At 39.3% G+C, this 26,233-nt stretch overlaps 1 protein-coding gene across 1 annotated transcript; it reads right to left on the reverse strand.

Moving 5' to 3' along the window:
• Window positions 1–280: 280 nt before the first annotated feature.
• Window positions 281–25,685, reverse strand: LOC121879930 (zwei Ig domain protein zig-8-like). The gene is made up of 7 exons (XM_042386747.1): window positions 25,557–25,685; window positions 22,422–22,499; window positions 15,617–15,749; window positions 10,254–10,307; window positions 6,629–6,801; window positions 3,534–3,663; window positions 281–662 (listed from the first exon to the last, which is right to left on the reverse strand). The coding sequence occupies exons 1-7, from the start codon at window positions 25,683–25,685 to the stop codon at window positions 538–540; spliced, it is 822 nt and encodes a 273-aa protein (XP_042242681.1). The 3' UTR covers window positions 281–537.
• Between the last annotated feature and the right edge of the window lie 548 nt (window positions 25,686–26,233).

Genomic DNA, 26,233 nt, shown 5'->3' on the forward strand with positions numbered 1-26,233 from the left:
AATCAGGAGATACACTATATACTGTACAGTACATTGACATTATAAAAACTAAAGAACTTAACCAGAAAATAAGGAAAGGTGTAAATTTAAATGATTTTGTTCAAACAAATGATGAATTTTAAGAACAAAAATTCTTCTAAATCCTTTCAAAGAAATATTAAATACTTGAAAATTTTCTTGTTTAATATATATATATATATATATATATATATATATATATATATATATATATATATATATATATATATATATATATATATATATATATATATATATATATATAATACATAGTTTACTTTTACTTCAGCAGTATAATGAAAATAAACATATGTGGTCGCTGGTGAAGTCACATGGAAACACTCCTTATTGAAGCTTGAATTAAGAAACATTAGTGCATGAAGCCGTAGAAATAATTTTGTTTCACCCATCTTTTTAAAGATATTTACAAAAATAGTATATACATTTTTTAGACAATTTCGTCTATCTTAACAATGGATATCACTTTAGAATCTAATAAGATTGAATATTTGTTGTCAGTCATCGAAAGTGGGATGTGATGACCAAGTGACTGAGGGCGCAGAATAGGAAGACATATTGTATAGAGTAAGTCGCGTTGATGGAGGCGTTGAAGCCACTCTGCTGCACGGCGGCTTGATGCTGACCTGTCGAGATACATTACTATTAATACATGATCATCAGTGACACACACACACACACAATGGTTGCCCCTCGTGTAACGAGGATGGCCGGCTCTAGGGCCACCTAGGCGTAAATTTGTTTAAGGTGTAGAAGCTGTCGCCAATAAAACAACCACTCCCTAAATTAACGAGTTGCATGACCCAGGGTCAAGGAATAGTCCGAGAACACCGGACAACTCGTCAACTGCACTGGCTAACCATTTACCCCGGAATACAATCCGAAAATCGATTAGACAGAGGCAAATGGCGTAAATAAACTTGCTCATAGTTTCACCCTGCCCGGGGATCGAACTCGGGTCCGCTCGCTTGCCAGGCGAGGATGCTGACCTTTACACACACACACACACAGAGTAGTGACGATAACAGCCACATCACTGTTGACCAATGACCTCATAGTTGACTTACATACAGAGAATAAATATTTATGGTGTGGACTTTTTAATTAATTACTCTCATTGATAATTCTTATAATTAACATAATAGTCACAAGCATCAATAACTCTATTATATAAAGTGTCGTATAAAATTGTTAATGCATTTTGGTAGGATTGAGTTAACATTTTAATTCAGTCAATTTGGTACACTAGGAATTATGGCGAAGTATTATAGGTGGACAAGGCACTAGGATGAAGTATTATAGGTGGACAAGGCACTAGGATGAAGTATTATAGGTGGAATAGGCACTAGGATGAAGTATTATAGGTGGACAAGGCACTAGGATGAAGTATTATAGGTGGACAAGGCACTTGGATGAAGTATTATAGGTGGACATGGCACTAGGATGAAGTAATATAGGTGGACAAGGCACTAGGATGAAGTATTATAGGTGGAATAGGCACTAGGATGAAGTATTATAGGTGGACAAGGCACTAGGATGAAGTATTATAGGTGGACAAGGCACTTGGATGAAGTATTATAGGTGGACATGGCACTAGGATGAAGTATTATAGGTGGACAAGGCACTTGGATGAAGTATTATAGGTGGACATGGCACTAGGATGAAGTATTATAGGTGGACAAGGCACTAGGATGAAGTATTATAGGTAGTCTAGGCACTATGGTGAAGTATTATAGGTAGTCTAGGCAATATGTTGAAGTATTATAGGTAGTCTAGGCAATATGGTGAAGTATTATAGGTAGTCTAGGCAATATGTTGAAGTATTATAGGTAGTCTAGGCAATATGGTGAAGTATTATAGGTAGTCTAGGCAATATGGTGAAGTATTATAGGTAGTCTAGGCAATATGGTGAAGTATTATAGGTAGTCTAGGCACTATGGTGAAGTATTATAGGTAGTCTAGGCACTATGGTATTATAGGTAGTCTAGGCACTATGGTGAAGTATTATAGGTAGTCTAGGCAATATGGTGAAGTATTATAGGTAGTCTAGGCAATATGGTGAAGTATTAAGGTATAGGCAGTATGGGTCTAGGTAGTCTAATATGGTGTTATAGGTAGTCTAGGCAATATGGTGAAGTATTATAGGTAGTCTAGGCAATATGGTGAAGTATTATGGGTATTCTAGGTAGTCTAGGCACTATGGTGAAGTATTATAGGTAGTCTAGGCAATATGGTGAAGTATTATAGGTAGTCTAGGCAATATGGTGAAGTATTATAGGTAGTCTAGGCAATATGGTGAAGTATTATAGGTAGTCTAGGCAATATGGTGAAGTATTATAGGTAGTCTAGGCACTATGGTGAAGTATTATAGGTAGTCTAGGCAATATGGTGAAGTATTATAGGTAGTCTAGGCAATATGGTGAAGCATTATTGATGGGCTAAGCACCATGGTGAAGCACTATTGGTGGACCTGGCTCTGTGGTGAAGCACTATTGGTGGACTAGGCACTATGGTGAAGCATTAGAGGTGGACTAGGCACTATGGTGAAGCATTATAGGTGGACTTGGCACTATGGTGAAGCATTATAGTTGGACTAGGCACTATGGTGAAGCATTATTGTGGGCTAAGCACCATGGTGAAGCACTATTGGTGGACCTGGCTCTGTGGTGGAAGCATTATAGGTGGACTAGGCACTACGGTGAAGTATTAAAGAAGTTATAATAAGTTGGTTGATTATTTTGGACTTAACACAGCCGCCGCCTTCAGATGACCCGTTACCCCTTACCTTGCTCCCTCTCATTCATGTGGCAAAAACACGTACAGTACTAGGAAACAGTCCTATGAATCGGTTCCCTACACGAGTAGTGCGACGATGCCACAAGGACAAGAGAGACACGGTAGGGGTTAACAACACACCTGGTGGCAACTGTACATCTAGGATCATAAGAGGTTGCCATATGAAGGCTTAGGGTTTATCCATACTCCACACCTAACGAGAGGTCAGCCCCATGGGACCCAGTTTCACGTTTTATTATAAATTTCTAATATTTTATCTCCTGAATTTACATCATATATTCGGCCTGTCATATTTTTGTGCCTTTTTTTTTACTTTAATGAGAGTGTTCATAGTAATGACTACCAGTTGTTATAAGTTATGTAATGTGTTTATTGTAGTTTTAGCACCGAGGGTGAGAGTTAATGCTCCGAAATATCTAACCACAATTAATTTTAATATATTACGACGATGTTTGGGTTAAGAACCATTTTTCTCAACCTTAAATATGATGAATGTTTTTTTTACTCCAATATGATGAAGCATTAGCGGGCAGGTGTTGATCCTTTTGTTTCTCATCATTCAACAGTTTATGTGTGACATGTACTCCCCCCCCCTCCCCTTTAGTATCATGCTAGTCCACCAGAGGGTTGTTCCACTACCAGCAAGCATACCTGGTTGCTGAGTGTTAATTACTAGTAAACACACACACACACACACCTACCGGACTGGACGTGTACTGAGACTGAGGCAAATCCCCCGGTGTCTGGTCGGCAGCTGTACCTCCCTGAGTCCTGAGAAGTCACCGCTGATAACATTAATCTGCTCACTGTCCTGCTTGAGGTTTTCTCAGTCTGGTTAAAGAAGACACTTTTTATTAGTTAAATTTGCATCCATCTTCAAGTTTCTGTATCTTTTATATGCGAGTACAGTAACTAGATTAACAAAAAGGAAATTATAATGTATGGAGAGTTCTGTCCCAAGATGAAGAGATCCCATGATATTCACTGACGTAATTGAGCAAATATTATATTCAGATCAGATGACGTTTATGTTCATGAATAATTTTTAGATAAACCAACATTACTAATTACTAAAAAGGATTTACTAATGTACCAACGTATTCTTTTATAATTAGAAGTGTTAAGCAGCTGACAGTTGAAATGGAGTATCTTTATATTGGGACACCCTGTATTATATTGTATGGAAATAACGAAGCGACCAACGATACCACGACAGAGGCAGAGAATGGATTGTAGTAGATTATTTGAGCCTTATATGTTAAGCATGTACAGTCGGGGACATTTCCGACAAGTACACTCAGCGTTGTCAATCCACCCTCTCGGTGAGGTGTGAACCCCGAGAGTGTCGACACGTGAATCCTGCGAATTCCCGAGAGAGGAGGAGAGCCAGCTGGTATGAGTGTGTTTGGGGCGAGAGTGATGGGAGGGAGTTAAAGAGTTACTTGTGGAGTTACAATGCAGTATTTAATAAGAAAGGATATAAATACGTAGGGCAAAGCAAAAAGTATGCTTAAAATGTGTTACTGCACACTCTGGTGGCTGCACACTCGGGTGGTATTCTCAACTGGGGCCACAAGTCTGAGCTATTCTATGCATTTTTTACGCACCTCTCGCATAATCTAGGGGTGATAGGGGAACGGGCTGGAGTCTCAATGGTGTCCTTTTATGACGAGGTGACTTTCATGACCCAATACATAACGGATGTATTTAATTTTATTTACATGACCATTAAATTATTAATATAATGTTATTTGCAGTAAAAAGATGCCGAGGAAGTTGGAAAACTACGTTTATTATGTGTGTGAATGACAATGGTATGTCAGTCGGCAGCAGTTCCACCTGTTGCAAGCATTTCTTGTTTGATTATAGTAATACTCGTATATATTACCCAATAGAGCATCAATGACATCAGTCTCCTGTCTGCTGAGTGGTAGGTTAAGGTGAGGTGACGTGAGGTAAGCAGATGAAGGGGGGGGGGGGTCTCAGCGCGCTGGACAGAGGACAGGAGGACAGTTTCACCATACTGTTGTGTTAAGAGAGAAATACTTGAACTCTGATATTTTACATTTGGTTATAGTGTCATTTAGATAAACAAATAAAACATTATTTTAGCCTGTCTGCTATTGTATGTGGATGTGTGATAGGCTCCTCATGTCAACTCTGGGCCAAACCTGAGCATTTGTATGAGGAGAAATGGAGATTATTTGCATTTTCTCTAAGCTACAACAATATACTAAATTGATGGTGTAAGTGTGCATGTGATCAGAGAAGATGCTACTCCCGTCCCGTAAGTGATAGTTGGTAAACAGAAAGTAAATTCGGTGATTTCATTAATGCCTCAGGTCAGACTATGGGCTTGTCTCAGAATCCGAGGCACCACGTCACCACCACAACACTTGACCCATACCATACTCTATGATAAAGATTAGTACTATGTGCATCTATTCTAAAGTCTCTTACACTTTGATTGACTATTTCATAAAAATGTAATATACTGGTAGATTTATGTAAACGTTGCCTGACCATGTAATGAGTCAAATAACGGTATATCATTCTAGTCCCCGGCTACTGTGTGCGCCTCACGTCTCACCGATTAATAAAAAGGCTTCGAATTCACGCGTCGATACTCTCGGGGTTCACACCTCACGGAGACAGTGCTGAGTGTACTAGTCGGAAATGTCCCCAATTGTACAGTACACTTTAACACGGTACTATACTACAATAACCAATGTTACGGTAGTGATGTTTACCTTATCATACAAGTTTTTTTCAACACATTCGCAAAATGGTCAACATAGACATCAATTATATATGTGGGTATTTCTACATATTAACTTAAACCTTATCCCATTCTTGTCTAGTATTACTTTTCTAGTTGTTTGAGGTTCCTCCCCTTCTTGACCCCCTCCCTCACACACACAGATGAGGGAGGATTAGCTATAAGAATTACAAGAGAGAGACAAGTTAGATACACTGATCTGCTAGAAAGTGTTATGTCTTTTCATGGTATCCTGGTGTACACGGGAGTAATACATTTGTCTACTGATACATTATGTTTCATTAAGCTCCAGTGAAGTCACTTATGGATGTTCACGCTGTATGGACTGATGCATTCCCACTTTGAGGAATCCACTTCTCGGTGGACGTTACTGATAGTATTGCTGCGAACGGTGGAGCAGATTCCACTACAGTATTGGTTTCTTCAAGGATGCGCCGAAACGAAACGTTTAACCTCATTCAACATAAGACCAGCAAGGTTATGTGAAAATCTCGGCTGTACTGTCGAGTCTATTGCTGAGAACAACATGAGTGCTTTGTATACCTTACTCCGTAAGGGATAATATTTCACTGTTGGTGACATAAGGTGCATCAATGAATGTTTTATGTGGGAATAAGTTGGCACTTACTGCTGAATAACCCAATGGGAAGTCCTGCCTGGTTTGTCCATTAAGGACTGTGTGGATACGGCAGCGTGGCCGGGCACTCGATTACCTTCACTTACCAAGTTCCCAACTGTTAAGCGCGGCATCTTAATAAACTGGGTGACTAGGAGAGCTCTGGGATCACACTGGCGAGCATTGTACAGTAGACACCCGTACAGTACACGAGTTAACCAACTGCCATTTTTCTTGTAAATAGATCCATATAATGGTGACATTCATTTTTTCTGATATGGCACCCATAATCTACTCACTATAAGGTCATTGTAAAAGGAAATAATGGATGTCTGATATGAAATATATTATTATAAAAGATATTGAAGCAACGGAATGCCCAGAAAGATAAGGAAACTTACCTGAAGAGCGATGCCTCCCCTGGGAGCATCGTAATCAAGTCTGGAGGCTCCTTGATACCACACAACGTGTTGAGGCCCCTTGTTTACAGAATGAACTATAGTGCACATTACAGCCAATACACTGCCCTGCTGGATATAGCGCTCGGGAGGACCTTCAATATGCACCTGCGTACCTGTAAAAATACATCTTCAGTAACTTATTGCTTTTCCAACACAATAGGGAAGGAGGGAGGAAGGAAATGAAGGAAGAAGAAGGAGGGAATGAGGATTGAAGGAGGACAGACAGACGAAGGAAGGGATGGAAAAGGAGGAATTACTGTGGTCTGAGTGTTAGTGAGTCTAGGGATGGGGTGGCAACCCTGGCTGGCTCTCTCGAGAGGGCAGTTCGAAAGATGTCCGAAAGATGTCGAAGTTTTTAAACTGCTAGGAGACTGCAGTGGGAGCGGGTAAACAAAATGAAAGGTTACAGGGAAATAGTGCTAGGAATGAGGACAAAACTAAATTAGGCATGGAGTTAAAACCTAAACGCGACAAAGAGAGGACTCAGAACACGACTAACTTAAATGTCAACTACGCAAACAGTAGAAGTATGAGAAACAAAATGGATGAAATCAGGGCGTTAGTATGTACCGAAAAAAATCGATATAATAGCATTCACTGAAACATGGATAAACCTAGACTCACGTGAGTTACCTGTCGAATGCCAAATTGCAGGTTACAAATTATTCCATACCGATAGGCAGATTAGGAAAGGAGGCGGAGTAGCAATCTATGTCAGGGATAATCTGAAGTGAGAAATAAATAAGGAAATAAAAACTGAGCGGAATACAGAAACAATTTGGATAGAATTAATCGATGGTAGGGAAACATTAACCACAGGAGTAATATATAGACCTCCTAATCTTGATAGAGTTAATGAGCGACTCATTTGGGATGAAATGTTCAGGGCTTCCATACATAGCAAAGTCTGTATGGTAGGCGAATTTAACTTTAGCCAAATAGATTGGATTGACTTTACGGGTAACTCAGAATCAGAGGATTTTCTTGAAACAATGCAGGACTGTTTCCTAAGCCAACATATAACTGAACCCACCCGGGGTAATAATATAATTGATTTAGTTCTGTCAAACAGAGGAAACCTCATTAGTAATGTCGTGGTATGGAACTTAATTGCTTACAGCGATCACAAAGAAATAAGATTCCAATTAGAATTTCAGGGCAGTCGCAAGGAAAATTCCACTAAAGTCCCTGATTTCAGAAGGGCAAACTTTGATAGTTTGAAGAGGCAGTTGAGAGAAAGGGTATCACACTTGGGGGTGAATTACATGACCTCACATGAGGTGACCTCACACAATGTACCCACAGAGGGCGACCTCACCTTACCTGGAGACCTGACGGTTGAGGATGACCTGATCACGAGATCTGAGGTTGACGAGTTCCACAACAATTTAAACAATGAGTTACTTAATGTACATAGGCAGAGCATACCATACAGAAAACTCAGATCAAACAACAATGACCCAAAATGGATAAATAATTATTTAAAAAATATTATTGGACAAAGGAAGGCTATAAGAAGGAGAATAAATCGTGGTGAAGTTTACCTCCGAGATTATTATAAGGTATTGGCCGGTAGGGTTAAGACCGAGATAAGAAAAGCAAAGAGGAATAATGAACCGTTCAATCAGTCTAACATCAATTGTAGGCAAATTATTGGAAGCAATCATTTCAAACTATTCGAAATCACCTGGAGAAGCACAAGTTGATAATGATTCCCAACATGGCTTCACAAGTGGGCGTTCATGTCTAACTAATCTATTAACATTCTTTTCATCTGTTTTCGAATCAGTGGACGAGGGGCACAATTATGATGTGGTTTTCTCGACTTTAGCAAAGCCTTCGACAGAGTCCCCCACGAAAGACTAATAAGAAATGTGGAGGCTCATGGCATTAAAGGAGATATTCTAAAACGGATTAGTGCGTGGTCACAGGACAGGAAACAGCGAGTGAGCATTAGCGGCACTAAATCCGATTGGAGCAACGTCACTAGTGGAGTTCCCCAAGGCTCAGTACTTGGACCATTATTATTTATTATATACATAAGCGACATGGATATCGGCGTTAACAGCAACATAAGTAAATTTGCTGATGACACTAGAATAGGGCGTGTAATTAAATCTGACGAGGACTCCGCAAAACTACAGGAAGATCTAAACAAAAATCGAATGGTCTGAAAAATGGCAGATGAAATTCAATGTGGACAAATGTATAGTACTCAGTGTAGGAGATGTAAACAGGGAAACCAGATATCAGATGAACAACGATGTTGTTGAGAAATGCGACTGCGAGAAAGATTTAGGAGTAATGATAAGTAGGAATCGTAAGCCATGTAAACAATGTATATTCGCTCAAAACAAGGCTAATGAAGTACTTGGGTTCATACAAAGGAGTGTTTGTTACAAGACTAGCGAGGTCATCCTAAAACTATATCTTGCGCTTGTGCGACCTCACTTGGATTACGCAGTTCAATTCTGGTCACCGTATTACAGAATGGATATAGAATCCTTGGAAAGAATTCAGAGGAGAATGACAAGACTAATCCCGGGCATTATGAACCTTGAGTACAGAGACAGGTTAAAGCATCTTAATTGGCACTCCCTCGAGAGACGTAGAGTGAGGGGCGATATGATGGAAGTCAGGTCTAAACAAAGGGGACATTACAAAGGTACTTAAACTATCCAACCAGGAGCGAATTCGTAGCAATGGTTTTAAATTTGACAAATTTAGATTTAGGCGCGAAATAGGTAAACATTGGTTAGGAAATAGAGTAGTGGACGAGTGGAGCAAGTTACTAAACATTATCATTAAATCGAATATGCTGGATAGCTAAAAAACAGGTTTGGACTGTCGAGTATGGGTCAATAGGCCCGCTGCAATTTCCTCCATTCTTATGTTCTCTTATGTGAGGAAGCGAAGGAGGTTGTGCACAGTACCTGCTCGGCCGCCGCCTTTTGTACTGAAAACAAAAACAGAAAACAGTGCTGTATTTGCACTGCCCCAAGCGGGCAGTTGTCGTGTCCCCGTTACTTAAAGTGAATCTAGCTTTATCTATCTGAATTTCATTGCTTGTGGATATACAATAATTGAAGGCAGCTCCAATAGGTAAAAATAAATTTTTGAAATTTAATTGTTCCTCATTAAAAAAAAATCTGTGTCCTGTATGTTTAAGAATCATTATTTAATTATTATTGCATTTTTTGTCAACACAGACACTGTATAGTAATAAATGATCAATATCTGCTATTTCTCACTCAATATAATTTGCAGCATTTCTTAGATTTTTTCCTGCAATACTGAAATGTGTGTCGTAAAAAATCTCCGTCCTAAATAATTGTTTGCAGAGTTCAGCACACGACAGAAACAACTATGAAAAAATTGTCTTTTCATCTTTACTTTCTGTTCCAGTTTACTCATCCACGTCCCGCACTACAACGCTCTTTATATTACCCTGTCTCTCCGCAGATATTCACTCCATAATGCCATGCACCATAGGTCTCAGATCACCTCCTGCTCTACACCCGATAGATTCTCATTCACACGGAAACAGTAAGACTTCAGTACTCACTGTTGTCTGTGGTGTCCAACTCATGTTTGTAAAATGGATCATCCATATTTTTGTCTGAAAAAAGAAGAAGAAATGGGACCAGTTACAATATGCAGCCACTGTTATATAAAATTAACATTTAAGAACAGACACCCGTTAACATTGAACTATTATGTTATATTATTTAGTTTAACTTTCTCCGATTTCATAAGTTGACTAACTAATGTTTGGATTTTTATTGTCATCAAATAAAAGGAACTATTTCACGAAAGATAATCTAGCATTCAGTGGATCTATTCAAAACGAATCCTGAATGTGTTATTCATAATGAACATGCGTCTGTACCTTTATACACTATTAGACAATTCTGTTTCAAAAGATCCAGTTACGTGAATGTAAAGGTTTGAAATTAAACGAAAATTAAAAACCCGAAATTTAATGCAATTATGATGACTACAGTCGTAAGAGGGCGATTCACATTATATAATTCATACATATCATTTAAGTTGTCCTCTGGGGTTGTTGCTCACTTGTAGAGAGCGGCCAGGAATCAACACTTTGTTTACCTACAACGCCGCCTCTACTGAGTGGTCAGTTATTGTCGCACTACTTGTGGCTCTGTGATCACGCCACCTTGTTGCCTCTCCTGAGAGTGGCCATGTTGTTTGCGGCCATTTCTGCCATGGTGAAGGTTCTGGAGATAACTGAGGTGGGTGTCGAAGGATGTGTCTTAACTAAGGTATTTAACTCCTTTACTACAGGACGTCACTTTTAATATTTTATTTGGCTAACACATTTTAGAGTAATGATTTCACTACTCACCACTACTTGAAAATTAAAAAAGGTACTGTGCGTCTCTCTGGTAAAAACATATGGTCAGTGTTTACGGGGGTGAGTGGGTTTGTACGGAGGGAGGTGCCGGAGCCTGGAGGTTAAGGGTGCTAAACAACACGAGCGTCCTGATGCCAAACGATGGGTAGCCGGGACACTTACAATAAGGCTGTTGACCTCGCACCAAGTACCGTATCTGACACAATCAATTTTCAGCACATTCCTCAGTTTTTCACATAAATTAACTGGTTTAGGATGGCTTAATAACTGATAGCGTGTCCTGGAATGTGTGCGGTTGGATTTATGGTCCTGATTCTCATAATTCTCTTGTGCCGTTGTAGCCTATATGACCTTTGGCTCTTATGACCGCCTATAAACGGCCAACAAAGGTCGTTATACAAAGGCCTCTCTCCGCAGCACACTTCCTGACTCTTATAACCCGGCTTCCCTCCCTCTCGTCCGCACACTCACATAGATGAGGTTTACGTGACGGCAGGCCCTCCCTCCCTCCCTGCACTCCAATATTCATTCAGCTCAACTATTCCGGTTTATTGGAATTTACTTGAAAGGAAAGTTTTCAAGGTTATACAAATAATTCTTTATAATAAATGACTAAAGTTTGCAGAATGTTTTTAGCAGCTTCTAAAAACATTATAGAACACCACACGTTAAGGGTAATGCTAATATATGTGATTTTTTAATATATTATTTTTGTTTAGTTTCTTTCGTCCTTGATTCCTGGTTTTTCCTATAGCCAAGCTGGCAACTGTGAACGTTAGTCTTCTGTTGGTGTTCGTGGCGACGTTTGTTGACCCCCGGTGTGTTTATACCAGTCCAAGAGGGTGTAGGTAGTTTGTGGAGTGTTTATTTTTTCTTTAAGAAAAATTTTGGTTATCATAAATTTGTTGTAACTTGTTTATGAACTGGTCTACAGCAAATTCACTGTTTCCAGGCTAATACAATACATCTTTTATTGTAATTCAGCTTAAATATTATCTAACAGATGTTTATCCCAAGGAATTTTCACGTTTGTTCTGCTTATTAAAGTCTTGAGTCAGCGTTTCGATAAAAAAATATGTTCTTTATTATCAATATTTTAACCATATAGTTTCAAAGACTCAAACAAGTGGGCATTGATAATAGGCAGTTTTTGAAATCACAGAAGCTTTCATAAGTGGTTACATCTACCCACATAAAAATGGCCACTGTATTTATAGAAGAGTTTTACCCCAAAGGTGACATTCCAGTAATTTTCCAGCATGACTGCTCTTAAATCTTATGAAGTTCAACGGTACTGTATCCTGTTACTTGTAATTATATATTCATGTTTCAGCCAAAGTACTGTATTATATATCATAGACTCATTATCAATACTCTGTAGCTATTTTTCATGTCTACAGGTTTGTGTCGCTGTCTTTTTCTTATGTATAAAAAATTGCTGTATTTACTGTAGTCAGTCAAAACAATGGTTATACTTTAGAGATGTAGTGACTCTTACCTACGAACCATTACACAATCAATTAAAATAGTATCAAAACCGGGCCACATCTGATGAACTCTCGCAGTCTTTCCGGATCCTGTGGCAACTCAAATTTAACTGGCTGGCTCTTACCCGCTCCCTATAATACTTCTTTAACTTAGCTTCCTCTCAGCTCAAATGCAGGCATTATTTATATACATTTTCTTTTAGGGAGCGTGAGGGAAGGGAGGGGAATGGAAGGAAGGAAAGTGGAGGGAAGGGAAGGGAAAGAAAGGAAGGAAAGAAAGGGGAGTGAAGAGAAGGGAGGGAAGGGAAGGGAAGGAAGGGAGGAAGGAAAGGGGAGTGAAGAGAAGGGAGGGAAGGGAAGGGAAGGGAAGAGATAGAACAAGGAGCTCAATTTCATATATAATTTGCACTGCTTTTATTTCTCTTTTTATTCCTTCCCCGAAGAGGTGGAAGGGAAGGAAAACAATAGAAGAGATATTTCCCTCTCCAGTTCTAATTTTGTGGACCGTTCATTCGCTTCCTCTTCCCTGAGGACGAGTGAAGAGGTCAGGGAGGGACCTGGGCTGGATGGTTCAGAAAGTATAGGTCAGGCCCAGGTCAAAGGTCACATGGCTTAGAACTGTAAACTACTTACTGTGGTCATCATTTTATATAAAAGTTTATTTCAAGTGATCCTACACCAGGAAGTATATTAATATGAGGGAGTGGATTTTGCTGTGATTACGTCTGCATGGTATCAGAGATGACCACAAGATGACCATTTTTATTTTTATGTTCGATGATGACGTCTTCTATAACAGGCAGAATGGACTGGAAAATAAGTTATACCTGTGGAGGTGTTGGCGATTACATTTCTATACGAATTTCTGCAGAAAATAGAGAGATTGCAACAACTGCAATCACTTGCTGTTGAGTCAGTCTGGATTGAATGGACACTGCGATATGCTGCGAATCCTGGCAACTCAAGTTTGTTAACTCTAAGTTGAAAAGGACAAGAGAGCGACATGAAAACAAGTGAAACTGATGGTTGAGAACAGGATGAGAGGAAGTGTAAACGAAAACTTCAGAAAGAACCTGAGGGAAGCTCTATGTTTTATGGAAAACTCGAGGCATGGAGCACAGTTGCTTTACCTTGGAACAACAGAAGAGAGATGACTACAGAACTGGAATATTATAACATGTCTGGGTCTTACGGGGACTCATCTCATGGCTTGAACCTCCTCTAAAGGGCAGTTGTTATAAGGCCAGGACTACATATTACTAAACTGTTTACCCCCAAAGGTGCACACTAAGGGGTTGCCATGACAACCCTGGTCAACTGTAGAGTAGAGTAAAGGTTCTAGACTCCAGTAAATTAATGGTCTAAGGGCTAGTGGTGTTTGGACTTGAAGTCTTACCAGTTACATGTTTGGAATTATGTTAGTCAACATGGTTTGCCTTCAAGAGAAACGAGAGCAAATACTATTTAGAAGTCAGGAATGACAGTCTGTAGTTTAGAGAAAAACCTTGAGAGATGTTGTTTTATTTACCAGGTCAGTGTGATCATCGGGAGTGAAGGGCTTGATTGTACTTTCTGGCTTTAGCAGCAGCTTAGTGCATTTTAGTATGATTGTTCACACCAGGACTGCAGTTGAGCATAATAAGTGGTAACTCTACCTTCCTTTTATAGATGTTTTTATATAAAGTGACACTAGGTCACGATGTATGGTTGTAAGTGGTGAACGGATCCTAAGATCCTATTTTATAACAAAGTCGAGCAACTCTACAACCTTCCCTCTTCCACTTAGGGTGCTGAAGTGACGTCATAGAAGAAGTGTGTTTAAGCTCTTCATCAAAAATTCTTTGGCCACTTTTCTTTTCCAGTGTGTGTACCTTGATGCCTTATATGGGCGAAGGTGGGAGGTTATATATATATTTTAATCTATTTGAATTTTACTATCTGAGTCACAAGTTTGGCCTTGGCATTTGGGGATTTATTCCCCCTAAACTTGCTTGCTGTTCATCTTGGTCTGAACTCAACACAACATACTGTACATATATCGTTTCTCACTAATGATCTTTTTTTTATTTCTTTATGGTTCTATATTATTATTATTATTATTATTGCAGTGTTTTCAGTATTATTATTATCATTATTATTTTATTTATATTTTTGTATTTTTTATTATAAATTTTACTTATCTGAATTATTATTATTATTATTATTATTATTATTATTATTATTATTATTATTATTATTATTATTATTATTATTATTATTATTATTATTATTATATTTTCGCCCCCGGGCCCTGATGTGGGTCAGTGACTTGTGTCCGGGTGGGCTAATACCCCAAAAGTTATAAAATGGGATTTCAGGATCCATTCACTACAGAGAGACCAGACGACAGGGCATCACCCATAGTCATAATTGCCGATTTCAAAACATTGTAAACAAGGGGACATACAGTATGGCTCACACATTATGATAGTTCGGTCTGCAGAGAAAACAGTGGATATAACAGTCACCAGACCAGAAAATTAGAAAAACTTCAAGTACTGAAACTTTCTTCACATGACTCTAAGATGTTTATATATGACGTAGTAATTTCAAAAAGGTTCAGGAAGCGGCGATCTGTGAATCCAGATGGTTACAATGTTCGGGAATGGTAAAAGCTTATACTTTTGACTGGTCGATGGCAAAATGCTTATATATGTTTCTCTGGATGACTCAAGGGCTATGGAGGCTGTCTGTACCTCTAAACTTATTTTCTCTTGGCAGCAAATAACAGATGAGAGGCATTTACCAGAATGAATTGTATGTAAATCATTATATAGTGTTGTACATAGTTCCTATTATTATTATTATCATTATTATTATTATTATTATTATTATTATTATTTTTCCTTTTCTCCTAATAGTTTGTAAAAAGTATTGTTGCATTTGTTGTTATAATGAATATTAAATTAACACTGCCACTGGAATATTCCTCAATAATGAAGCTGTTTCTAACACTGTCACTAGTATTACAATCCTTCAAATTGATCATCATTTCTCTATCATTAAGTTGATGTTGTAAACACAAACCTTTGACAATTAGCAGAACGGGTCGGGTGATTTTAGGGTCGGAGTTAACCTGACACTCGTACCACCCTCCGTCCCCTGGCTCAGCAAACTTGATGTGCAGTGTCCACTCGTCCGTGTTGACTGGGTGAAGCACCTGTTGAATATAAACCAGACATTAAGGTTAGGAAAAATTCTGAGCGAGTCTTACGAGTCCGAGTCCGCCATATTGTTTAAAGATTACTGCCTCATAATTCATTAAAGGAATAAACAGTGACATAAATGTCGCCAAAACGAAATACGTTTATTGTACACTTGTGGTATAAATAGCGTTAGGCAACACCGGTACATTTAATATAATATATATGTGACACATACAGTTCCTGCAGCACCATTGAAACTTCTCGAAAGACTTTATCCTAAGTTGGAACTGTGAGTATCATCGCCAGGAGCCTCTCTTGATGACCTAGGCTTGTACTCTGCCACATTAATACGCCGCTTTTCTTCAGCTCAGAGGAGGACCCGTACACAAGGGGTTAAAGACTTTAGTTGTTGAAGCGCACTAATACGTTATAACATCAACATCGACCTTAGACATGGTCATGTTGACAAGAACCAGCGCTTGAGGCCCAGAGCACCTCCCACAACAGCTCATAGTAGGTGTTGGAAGTTTAATACAGCCTTTATTAACTATTGGCAACCTGAAACCTATTGTGCCGTCTCTCCTCTACTTGGTTGTGAACTGAGAATTCTGTCTCATAAATTTTTAAAACGTGAAGAGATAAATTGGCAATGGATTATAAAGGATGAGAAGTTTTTTGTCGGGGATGGAACTGGCTAGATATTATTCATACATACGAGCAGAAATAATAATATTTGGTAAAGTTTTACCTTATGGCCACCACTCAATACGATTCCTTTTACAAACTGGGGATTATTATTGTATTTCTATTTGTTATTTACAGGCAGGAACCTCCCGACGCTTACATAGTTTTTCTCTGTGTCATTGCCTGATCTATATCCGATTAAACTGAGCGAGTCTTAGCAATCAATAGTTCGTTCCTGTTAAGATGAGACAAAATTCAGTGGTGTCTCTTTTATTCATCAAAGTCCCATAGGAGCCTAGACCTCAGGAGGGGGAAGGTGACTCGTGCATTACCAATATTTTTCGTCCCTCTCTCGTCTGGTTGCTCCTCACAAGTCAAAGTTAATGTAAATAAATAAGTAAAGTTGATTAATTTTTATAAACACATCAGTAATACGCTCAACAGATAGCCCCATAAAGGATAATTAGTATGTTTATTAAAGTCTCTATTCATAATATATTCAGAGCATCAACATTATGCTTAACAGTATGCTATGTTAATTATCTAAAATTTCCCCAATGAACCTATAGTTTCCTTGTGGTTCTTTTCGTGTCGTCTGCCTAATCATAATAGCTTTCTGTTAACCATTCACCGAGGTTACTGATGGTCGCCTTTTTCATCACCTGGTTACCCTTCAATGTGTCGGGTACTTGGGCGTCACTGACCGAGAGAGTCACAGTGATGTTAGGGGTATTGTTGTAAGGCTGTAAGAGAATCATTGTGCAGTCCGGGACAAACGTTCGCTCCCCGTGGTGAAAGTGAGTCACGGGAATGAGTCTCCGAACTAACTTACCCTGACTGTTTTATCTCATTTGCGGTCGAAGCCGTTTCATATTGGGAGGGAGCGAAACTTTTGACCCCGACCGTACGTATTGAGAGTTCCAGAGCCGACTTTCTAAAATCAATCACTTTCATATTTTTCACATACTGACATTTTGTATACTGTATTAGTCTTGGAGAAATACACAAATATTAGGTACTTTAGCTGTACTAAAAACTAAAGAACGATTTATCATTCTGAATTTTCTTATCTCGACGATGTTAACAGGAAAATAGTCCCAGAAAATAAATTGAGTTCACCTTGGCTGACTTACGCTCAAGCAAGAATAGCAACACAGTGTCACCCCACACCTTGTCAAGATACACTTTTCCCGTGCACACAGTTGTTTAAGTTTATCAAAAAGACAGAATGATGTTTGCTTGAAGGAAATGAAATGGATACCAAAATGGTCTACATTCAGAATACGAGCATTAATGTAATTTTAAGTCACCTGATTATAATTTCAAAAGAATTTTAAGATTTTTTATAACCAATATGGAAACAAATATATACCTGTGTCACTGTTACTTGTCTCATTACTTAATTGGATTTATATTTTTCCATTACTTTTTCATTTAAAACTATTATTTGTAGTGTAACCTTCACTTTACTTAATTTTCAGATGTTGTAGGTTAGGTTTTATACGAGGCTGCTCATTTATATGTGTTATTATCTACATGATCGTCTATAACCAATCAGAAGTCCCCCTCCCCTTAAAAAAACAAGATGAATAGGAAAAACAAAGAAATCTATAGAAGTTAACACTATTTCGCAATTGTCTCTACTTAGCGGAACATATATATATATAGATCTACTGTATATTATGCAGGGTAAAAATTGCTCAGTTTATGAATGAGGCACTTACACCTACAGAAGAGTCATCTCCACGTCAGTTGATCCCCCCCTGAGCATGCTTGAGGTAATTCTCTTCATCTCAGGTTAGTCGCAGTGGGTTTGTTTATTGTCCTTTACCGTGTTGGTCTGGGATCATGATGTAATTTCTCCCTCTCGTTGGCTGCCTAAAACCTACTGTATAGTCAGCTCCTGAAACCAGTCCAAAGTGTTCTAGAGCGACCCTGCATGTAAGTTCGTTAGATGTTGTGTAGGAAGGTAGGAATACTAGTAACTATTTAAAAGGCTTTACAGGTATCAGTTCTTTGTTACTTGTCTTCATTGAGAGTCCTTCATGGAGAGGTTTCTTAGTGACATATACACTGAGAGCGGAAGTCTTTTGATACATTGCAATGGGATTTTATAACCAAAATTCTGGGAGTTATCTGAGCAACTCTCGTGTGTACATTTGCTTCAAGTATATTGCCTAAAGAAGCTAAGTTGAACTCACAAACTGACAGATCTTGGTAATGAAGGAAGTTATTTGACTGACAGAGGAAAATGAGGAGGATAGTTATTAATAATATTCTGATCAAGTTTGTTTACTCTGAATGAAGTGCACTGATAAACAAAACAATAAAAGCTGTGTACACACGCCCCCCAAAAGTAGCCTTACGATTTTGTGAGAATTTTGACAACCCTACCAATAGTCCCGGGACTAATTTTGAAAATTTGAACTGCTGCAACCCCCCCCCCCTCGCCATCATAGGTTTGATGATTGTTTCATCTTATATTATCTATTAACTTGTGATTTCAAAATATTACCCCTTCCAGAAAGTGTCCAAAGGATCCTTTTCGAGCCATTTCATATATCGGTACTCGGCGATTTGTAGCGATCTGACGAAAAACGGTATTTTTGGATTTTGCTGGAAAGACTTGGATTAAGTCAAGAACAAAAGTGTTTATGATTTGTTCCGTAACACAGGACACCTATTTATACCACGAGAGTAACTACTTGCCTAATATCATTGTATTTTTTGCGACATATTGAGTATTAAATAAAGAGGGATACATAAAATGTAGGCTTTTATTCAACGTTATTCACAGTGACGTATTCAATGGTTAAAGAGAGAGAGAAAGCTGGCACATCAGCTTGATAGAACATGTAAAACAGTGATGAAAGAACAATACACATGCAAGAGGTGAAGCTGTAGCAAAAATTAGCGGTCACAGCACCATGTCGTACTAATCATCTGACTCGTCCTCTGACTCTCGTGTGTCTGCTGCTAAACTGGTGGCAGTGTCCTTTGAGTTACCACACTTCCCATGGTTGCACTTGCATGCCCCAGTGCAGTTCAAGCCATGTCTGCAGGAGTACAGCCTGTCAGCACATCTGACACCTGCAGCTGACACATTCCAAGACTGACTTGGGTGCAGGGGACACATCCAGCCACTTGCTGGTGACCGCACATTTGGAGTTGGCACATTAACACAGCTTTCCAGACACCCTCTCCAGATGGCAGCCTGGTAGTTGGCACGGCGCAGGTGGTTTTCAGCTGCATTCTGACAGGGTGTTAGCCTGCATGGACCCGTCGTCTGTGTGCCAAACATCTCGTACCTCAGCTCATTCACCCGGCTGTGCTGTTTCTTCCCATAGTGGATATAGGTGGCCTCTTCTCCCCTGGTTAGTTGCTCCTGTGATAGGTCAATGACTGTCCACTGCCGATCATGGTAGTTCTGAGTGGTTAATTTATCTTGAGGAGCTTGAATCCAGACACCTTGCCTTGGCAAGTGAAGACACTTGTAAAGTCACAGTAAATAAAGGTATGGTAACCAGGCAGGGCAGTGCAGACATCTCGTCCATGTGCATGCACAATGGCTGTGAGATCCAGGTAACGGGTACGCTGCTGTGTGCCTGTGCTTGTGTCACTGTCTGGATAATTTATAACCACAGCTGGGGCGCCATGATCTGCTGCGTGAGCTGCACGCAACAGCAGTCTGGTGTTGGCCTCTTAGTGTGTGTGCATCTCAGTTCAGCCACTTTAACTTTCTTGAATTCGGTCATTTGCTCATTGGCCTTTAGCCTGAAGCATATATCTGCAGCAGTTAAAAGCAGTGCTTTCCTCCACAGACTTATAGCGTACTTCGGCTTCGACCACTCTTGCAACAGGAACTCGGTGAAGGAACCCTTGAATGCTCTACTCAGAGATGTCTTCAGTTGTTGGCCAATCTTCCGTGATCCTTAGCGGATCTTGGTTTCAAAACTTCCCAAAGCAGCAATACTTCTCCCATCACGCTCCACATTCTTGATGGATACCTCAGGGTATGTATCAACCACCTATTCTCTGCGGCCATCTGATGGTGCACCTGCAGTGATTGTGTTGAATACCGAAGAGGCCAACTCTGAATAGATCATGTTCGTAGTTGTCTTTGTAGACTGTAGGATGGTCATTGTATCAAACACCCAGACAGCATCATAAGGAATGTTCGTCAGTGACAGAGTGTCTTCTTCTATCGTTTTAAGCAGTGTGGCCTTGACGGTCTCCACTGGACTTCCATCAGGTGTGGCAATGGGGAGAGGGAGGGGCCCAAATGGATAGCTCAGGAGTTTCTCCGATCACCAGTAGACGGCCAAACAATTCTCTTGTAGACTTCCGAACAAAGGAAAAAGCCTTCAGTTGGAGTAGAGTGGCATAGAAGTCTTTGGACCGATCCTTACTAAGTTTTTCTGTGGCAAATGTTCTCAGTGATTCCACCCTTCTATCATACGCATCCATGAGTTCTGTCTGCACCACTTCCATTGCCACATCTCCAGATGCCAAGTGACATAGCTCCTCATCAGACTGGAAGGGATCGACTCAATTTTCCACACAGGCAGTGATACGTTGCACTGTGACTTCGTTGTCCTGTCCTGCACGATCGGTACGAAGTATCATCCCCTTGAAAATGGCGGCTGGATCAAGCTCATGTCAATGATACCATCTTTGGTCGTTGGTGTCTGTTAGTCACTTCGACGGTCTGGTCTTGCAGGATACGGCCGAATTTGTTTCCCTTGGAGCGCTGCACAGCAAATTCACCAACAACCAGTTGTTGACGTGCTGCAGGGTGAGTGGTTGGTAGTGGAGCATATGGTGTACATACACTGACAGGAACCAAGAATAGTTGGTTCGATCATCGGCAGGATTCATGGCAGAAGCTCGAGAAAGTATTCGAGATGACGTCTTTAGTTTGCCTCGCGTATAGAGTTGACAATGACAGAAGCAGACCCACTAAGTCCAGATAGGACATTCAGAACTGGCCATTAGGACCAAGGGATTGATAAAACTGGGTGTACTCATCTTCTGTGGTCTTAAATGCCTGTGACTCCAATACTGTCTTGAGAGTAGTTGCAGTGATCCCTGCTTGTAGACCTTCAAGGATGCCGTCCAGTTCATTCAGATCTACAGGGCTGATTTGTTGCTCATTCCACTTTAGGAACTCTGCCCATCTCAGTTGCTCCATGGCCTCTCTTACCAGCTTGTGAACTCTCAGCCCTGGTTTTAATGTCGCCCTTCTGGTACTGCATCCACTGATCCAGACGCAAGGACGTCAGCTAAGGAGCGCATCACGCAATCCGGTTCTTCCAAAGCGATGTCCAACAACACCGAGGAAGTTGAGGATACCGTAAAAGGCAACCCTAGCCTCAGGAGACATGTCCCTGTTGATGGAGAGCAGATTTCCAGTGACCTGTCTTCCTTGGCCTTGGGGGTAAATCCCAATGACTCATTGTATGGCTATAATTTTCAAATCGGATATATCGGAATTTTTCATCCAGTGGGTTAAATAATTTCCCATTTCAACATTATATCTATCATAAAATTATATCTAGACACGGCATCACCTTTTTGAATGTGTATAAAGCATTGTCGGCACAACTAGGTGAAAATTTGGAACCTAATCCCCATGCTACCAGTTCACCTTATTACAGTCACATACCGTGTATTGGAAGTTCTCAAATAAGGATCGATCAGACAGTTTTTTGGGAGGTGTAATGTTTTGAAATTATTATCTCATAGGTCACTAAAGAATAATAAATCATGACACACTGGGGGAGGGGTGCAGCAAACTTTAATTTTATGGCCTTTTTGATAATCCGCCCCAGGACTACAAGACAACAGAAGTCGCTGTGTTTATTTTGAAAGTTATCGGACTCTCCGTAAAGATACTTTTTTGGGTCGAGTTACACGTATAATATCCTTTAACTCTGTCAATGTCATTATAAAGAATACATGGCTATAAAACATCAGTCTTAACATGACTCATTCTGACTCACTCTGTAGCGATCATCTGGAGAGTAGGTCAGCAGACCGGCAGTAATGATGTGCAGGTTACGGCGTCTCATCCAAGTGACCTGCGGAGACAAAGAACCTGTAGTCCAGTCAGCTATTGTGTATAAACTTTCTACATAGTTTATCTAGGATTACCTTACTTTTGTCAGAGATTATTTGGGATTGACTTGTTTTCGTCAGAGATTATTTATGATTAACTTGATTTCGTCAGAGATTATTTAGGATTAACTTGTTTTCGTCAAAGATTATTTAGGATTAACTTGTTTTCGTCAGAGATTATTTAGGATTAACTTGTTTTCGTCAACACATGATCCAGACTGTACACAGACGAAGTTACCCCAAGTGAAGGAGCAAGTACCATTCCATGTAACAGCATAGCACATTTTTTACACTGGTATAATTTTTTTCAAAGGTATAATGTGTGTGTTCGAATTGAAGAGTAACTTTAGGATAATGATATACTGTAACTTGACAAGTATTACATCGGTTTTCTCTAGTTTACATAACATATGGACAAGGGTTAAAATATATACTGCAATATCTTTCATCCAACAATGGTTATTATCGTATTACACTCACGCATTTGTTACTGCAAAATTTCCGCTGATTATGACGGTTCTCGGATTTACTAAATGGTAATAAACATGTATTTGTGTCTCGTTCATATGAATTCATAAATTATCATATGTTTTGAAAGACACTTCAAAACATATCTGGTTAGGTAATACTTCATCCACCTCCTTTGGATACAATTCTACATTACTGTTTACAAACATATGTTAAAAAGCCGAGCACCGCATGTCTACAGTCAATGGTACTTTAAAACTTACAGATCCGGACCAGAGATGTCTCGTGATTTTTAATTGTTGATGAAAAGACCGTAACTGTTGAAGGGCAGCAGTGCATTACAACACCAATACGATCTGATCAAGTCGAGCCTCCTGATCATCATTACCACTTAACTAAACTTTACTGTAGTGGTTAGTCCGTCAGTAAAAGGGGAGATGCTGTGTTGTTATATAGTGTCTACACTGTTCTTCACTATCCTCCTCTCTCTTAAATATAGTTTTATTCTTCTTGTTAGATCGTTATACAGGTGTCACCAAGAGAACTCAGCCATGTCAATAATGTTAATATTATCCACTCTGTATGTACAGTCGGGGTCAAAAGTCTTGAACACTTGACAGTATTTGGCATGTAAGTACCCGAAGAGCTTAGGCATTAAGGAGAGTTTTATCTCATTTTGTGGTTCAGGCATAATATGTGATGACAAGTAGTGTTATTAGTATATCCCACCCATGAATGTATAACTCAGAAGTAGATGCCAGATATTGCCAAGTGTTCAAGACTTTTGACCCCGACTGTACACATTTCTGGCTCAATAAACTGTTTCAATATCAATATCAGTATAAATTATCAAAAGCCACTGGGAACGGTTGACGCTGTGCCTTCACGCTGGACAATGGCAGATGACAGCGTTTAATCAAACCGCTCCTAGAATTTTGTTATATGCGCAGGATATAACTCAAAAACTCATTGAAAGTTCAAAGGCCATATGTTATATGTTATATTGATTGCATAAGAATTGTTGAAGCTTGTGTTGATGTGTTGTATGAAATATGAAAGTTGTAATGAATTTTAAGGTAGAAATGTAATTGTTTATTCAAGGCTGCATGTGTTAGGGCTTTACGACTGAGAATCCAGTAGTCCTTTTATCTTTTATTCAACATGTTAGGAATTTTATTGGAATATAAACAATGAATATCGATGTATTACTCTCGCACACATGGCTGAACATTTATAGATCCAGGTTGTAAAGATGCTGGTAGTTTTCTGACTTTTCTATATGAAATTTTGAATAAGAAATTGAAACTTTATGTATAGTTGTATACTGACTCCCTCTACTATTTAGTTGATCATGACAGAGAATTATCATATTTATGGAAGATGATGATCTATTTCTAGTTGATGATCAAAGTTGTATATAATAAAAGAAACTACATATATTACTGACCCCGCTGGACATGTTTTAAGACAACACTGAACTTTCCACCATTGTTAACGTCCATATTTTCCTGTTAATCATTGCTGTACGCCAAAGACCTCAGCTGTATCTCTCCCCTTTAAATATCTAATACTACCACAGTCATAGTCTCCTTCAACTCGTGATTTATGGTAATTCTTAAAAAATGCATTAATGTGGCCATTACTGAAATAACCCCTTGCTAGCAGGGACAATCTGGGTCAAGAAATATTAATAATAAAACAGTTTATATTTCTTTACAGCGTTTTTATGAGAGAAATTATTACATAAAATGAGAAGCCGTGTCTACCATATACTTTAAATTGGGTTTACATACGAGAGATTATATTCCTTAATGATTTGAATAGAAATTTACCTCTATATTCCATCATGGTTTAAATTAACTTTCTCTGTTATTTTTTTCGTCTCTTTCCTGTGGCCACAATTATGTTCCCTCTTGCTTAAACTTACCTCTGAATGGCCCTGCTAATTGGCCAACACTGGTTTACGCATTGAAATTCTTTTTCATATAGCAATAGTTGACTAGTTCATATAACAAAACAATTCTGATATCTATTTTATATATCTGTTATCTGATTGTTTATATATCAACTTTAATCTGACATTCTAGTTTATGTAGCAGTGATTAACTGACACTATGGTTTATAATTATACCACCATCCTCTGACAACTTCGTTCATATAAAAAATAATTTTATGTTAGTTTATGTACCAATAATTGTGTCACATTGATCTATTGAGTAACTCTAAATTTTGTTCATATTTGTGTAATTAAACTTTTTACTTCATGTAATAGTAATTGTCTGACTATTTCATGTACTACCGGGAGCTGTTTGAAACCTTGGTTAATAAACTATCTCACAGACACACTGGCGGTCAAGAAAGGCATTCACATTGTTGCCGATTACAGCAAAGGGAAAATATTTAAGAACGTGTGTGTATGTGGTGTTGTGTTGTTGTGGGGTGAGGTGAGGTAGGGTGGGGTGGGTGTGGGGGTGGTGGTGTGGAGATGGTGTGGGGGTAGCTGTGTGGGGGGTGGTGTTGAGTGGGGTGGTGTGTGCTTTAGCGATACTCACAGATCTGTCGCCTAGGTTGGCCACTCGACAAGGGAGGAAGGCGTGTGATCCTTCGCTGACCGTCACGTTGGCTGGGGAGTCGACGAAGGCGGGTCCTGCCAGCCACGAGCACCAGCCTGCGGGAAGCATCTTTTTGTAACTTAGCTCTCAACACTCGTAACACAGTAACAGTTCATCCTCCTGAGGTAGAGATAGTGAATGTAATTTGTTTTTAGAAACTACGGATATCGCTCTGAAAATTTAACGTACATTAATCTCATTTTTTTTGTCTTGTGAGGTAAGGTAATGTAGCTTTAGAGTTATTTAGAAAACTGAGCATTTTAACAAGTAATACAATAATACTTTCCAAAATATGAACTCGCTGTAAAGACCATGTATGTAGTTAAATAATACAAAAAAAAATCTCTTACAAACTATGTAATCAGTATTGGATGTTTTTAAAGATACTGGAACACGTGCGACTTATCGGTGATGGTCCTAGACAGATTGACTTAGGTAAGTAGACATATATAGTATATTGTCATAATGAAAAATGAATTAATTGGCTTAAAATGATCTCATTGAATTAGACAATTATTTTTTTGCCAGCATAGTACACACCCCTCACCTCCCTCACTCCCCTCACCTCCCTCATCCTCCCTCACCCCCTTACCCCCCTCACCTCCATCGCCCCCCTC

Source organism: Homarus americanus, unplaced genomic scaffold (genome assembly GCF_018991925.1).
Source record: "Homarus americanus isolate GMGI-L3 unplaced genomic scaffold, GMGI_Hamer_2.0 scaffold29478, whole genome shotgun sequence".
Classification (NCBI taxonomy): domain Eukaryota; kingdom Metazoa; phylum Arthropoda; class Malacostraca; order Decapoda; family Nephropidae; genus Homarus; species Homarus americanus.

Excerpts from the sequence above, each read along its gene's own strand:
- LOC121879930 (XM_042386747.1), bottom strand. The coding sequence starts at position 25,685 with ATGCTTCCCGCAGGCTGGTGCTCGTGGCTGGCAGGACCCGCCTTCGTC. Across the intron at positions 22,500-25,556 it reads CCAACCTAGGCGACAGATCT|GTCACTTGGATGAGACGCCG; the intron begins GTGAGTATCGCT and ends TTGTCTCCGCAG. Across the intron at positions 3,664-6,628 it reads GGGGAGGCATCGCTCTTCAG|ACTGAGAAAACCTCAAGCAG; the intron begins GTAAGTTTCCTT and ends TTCTTTAACCAG.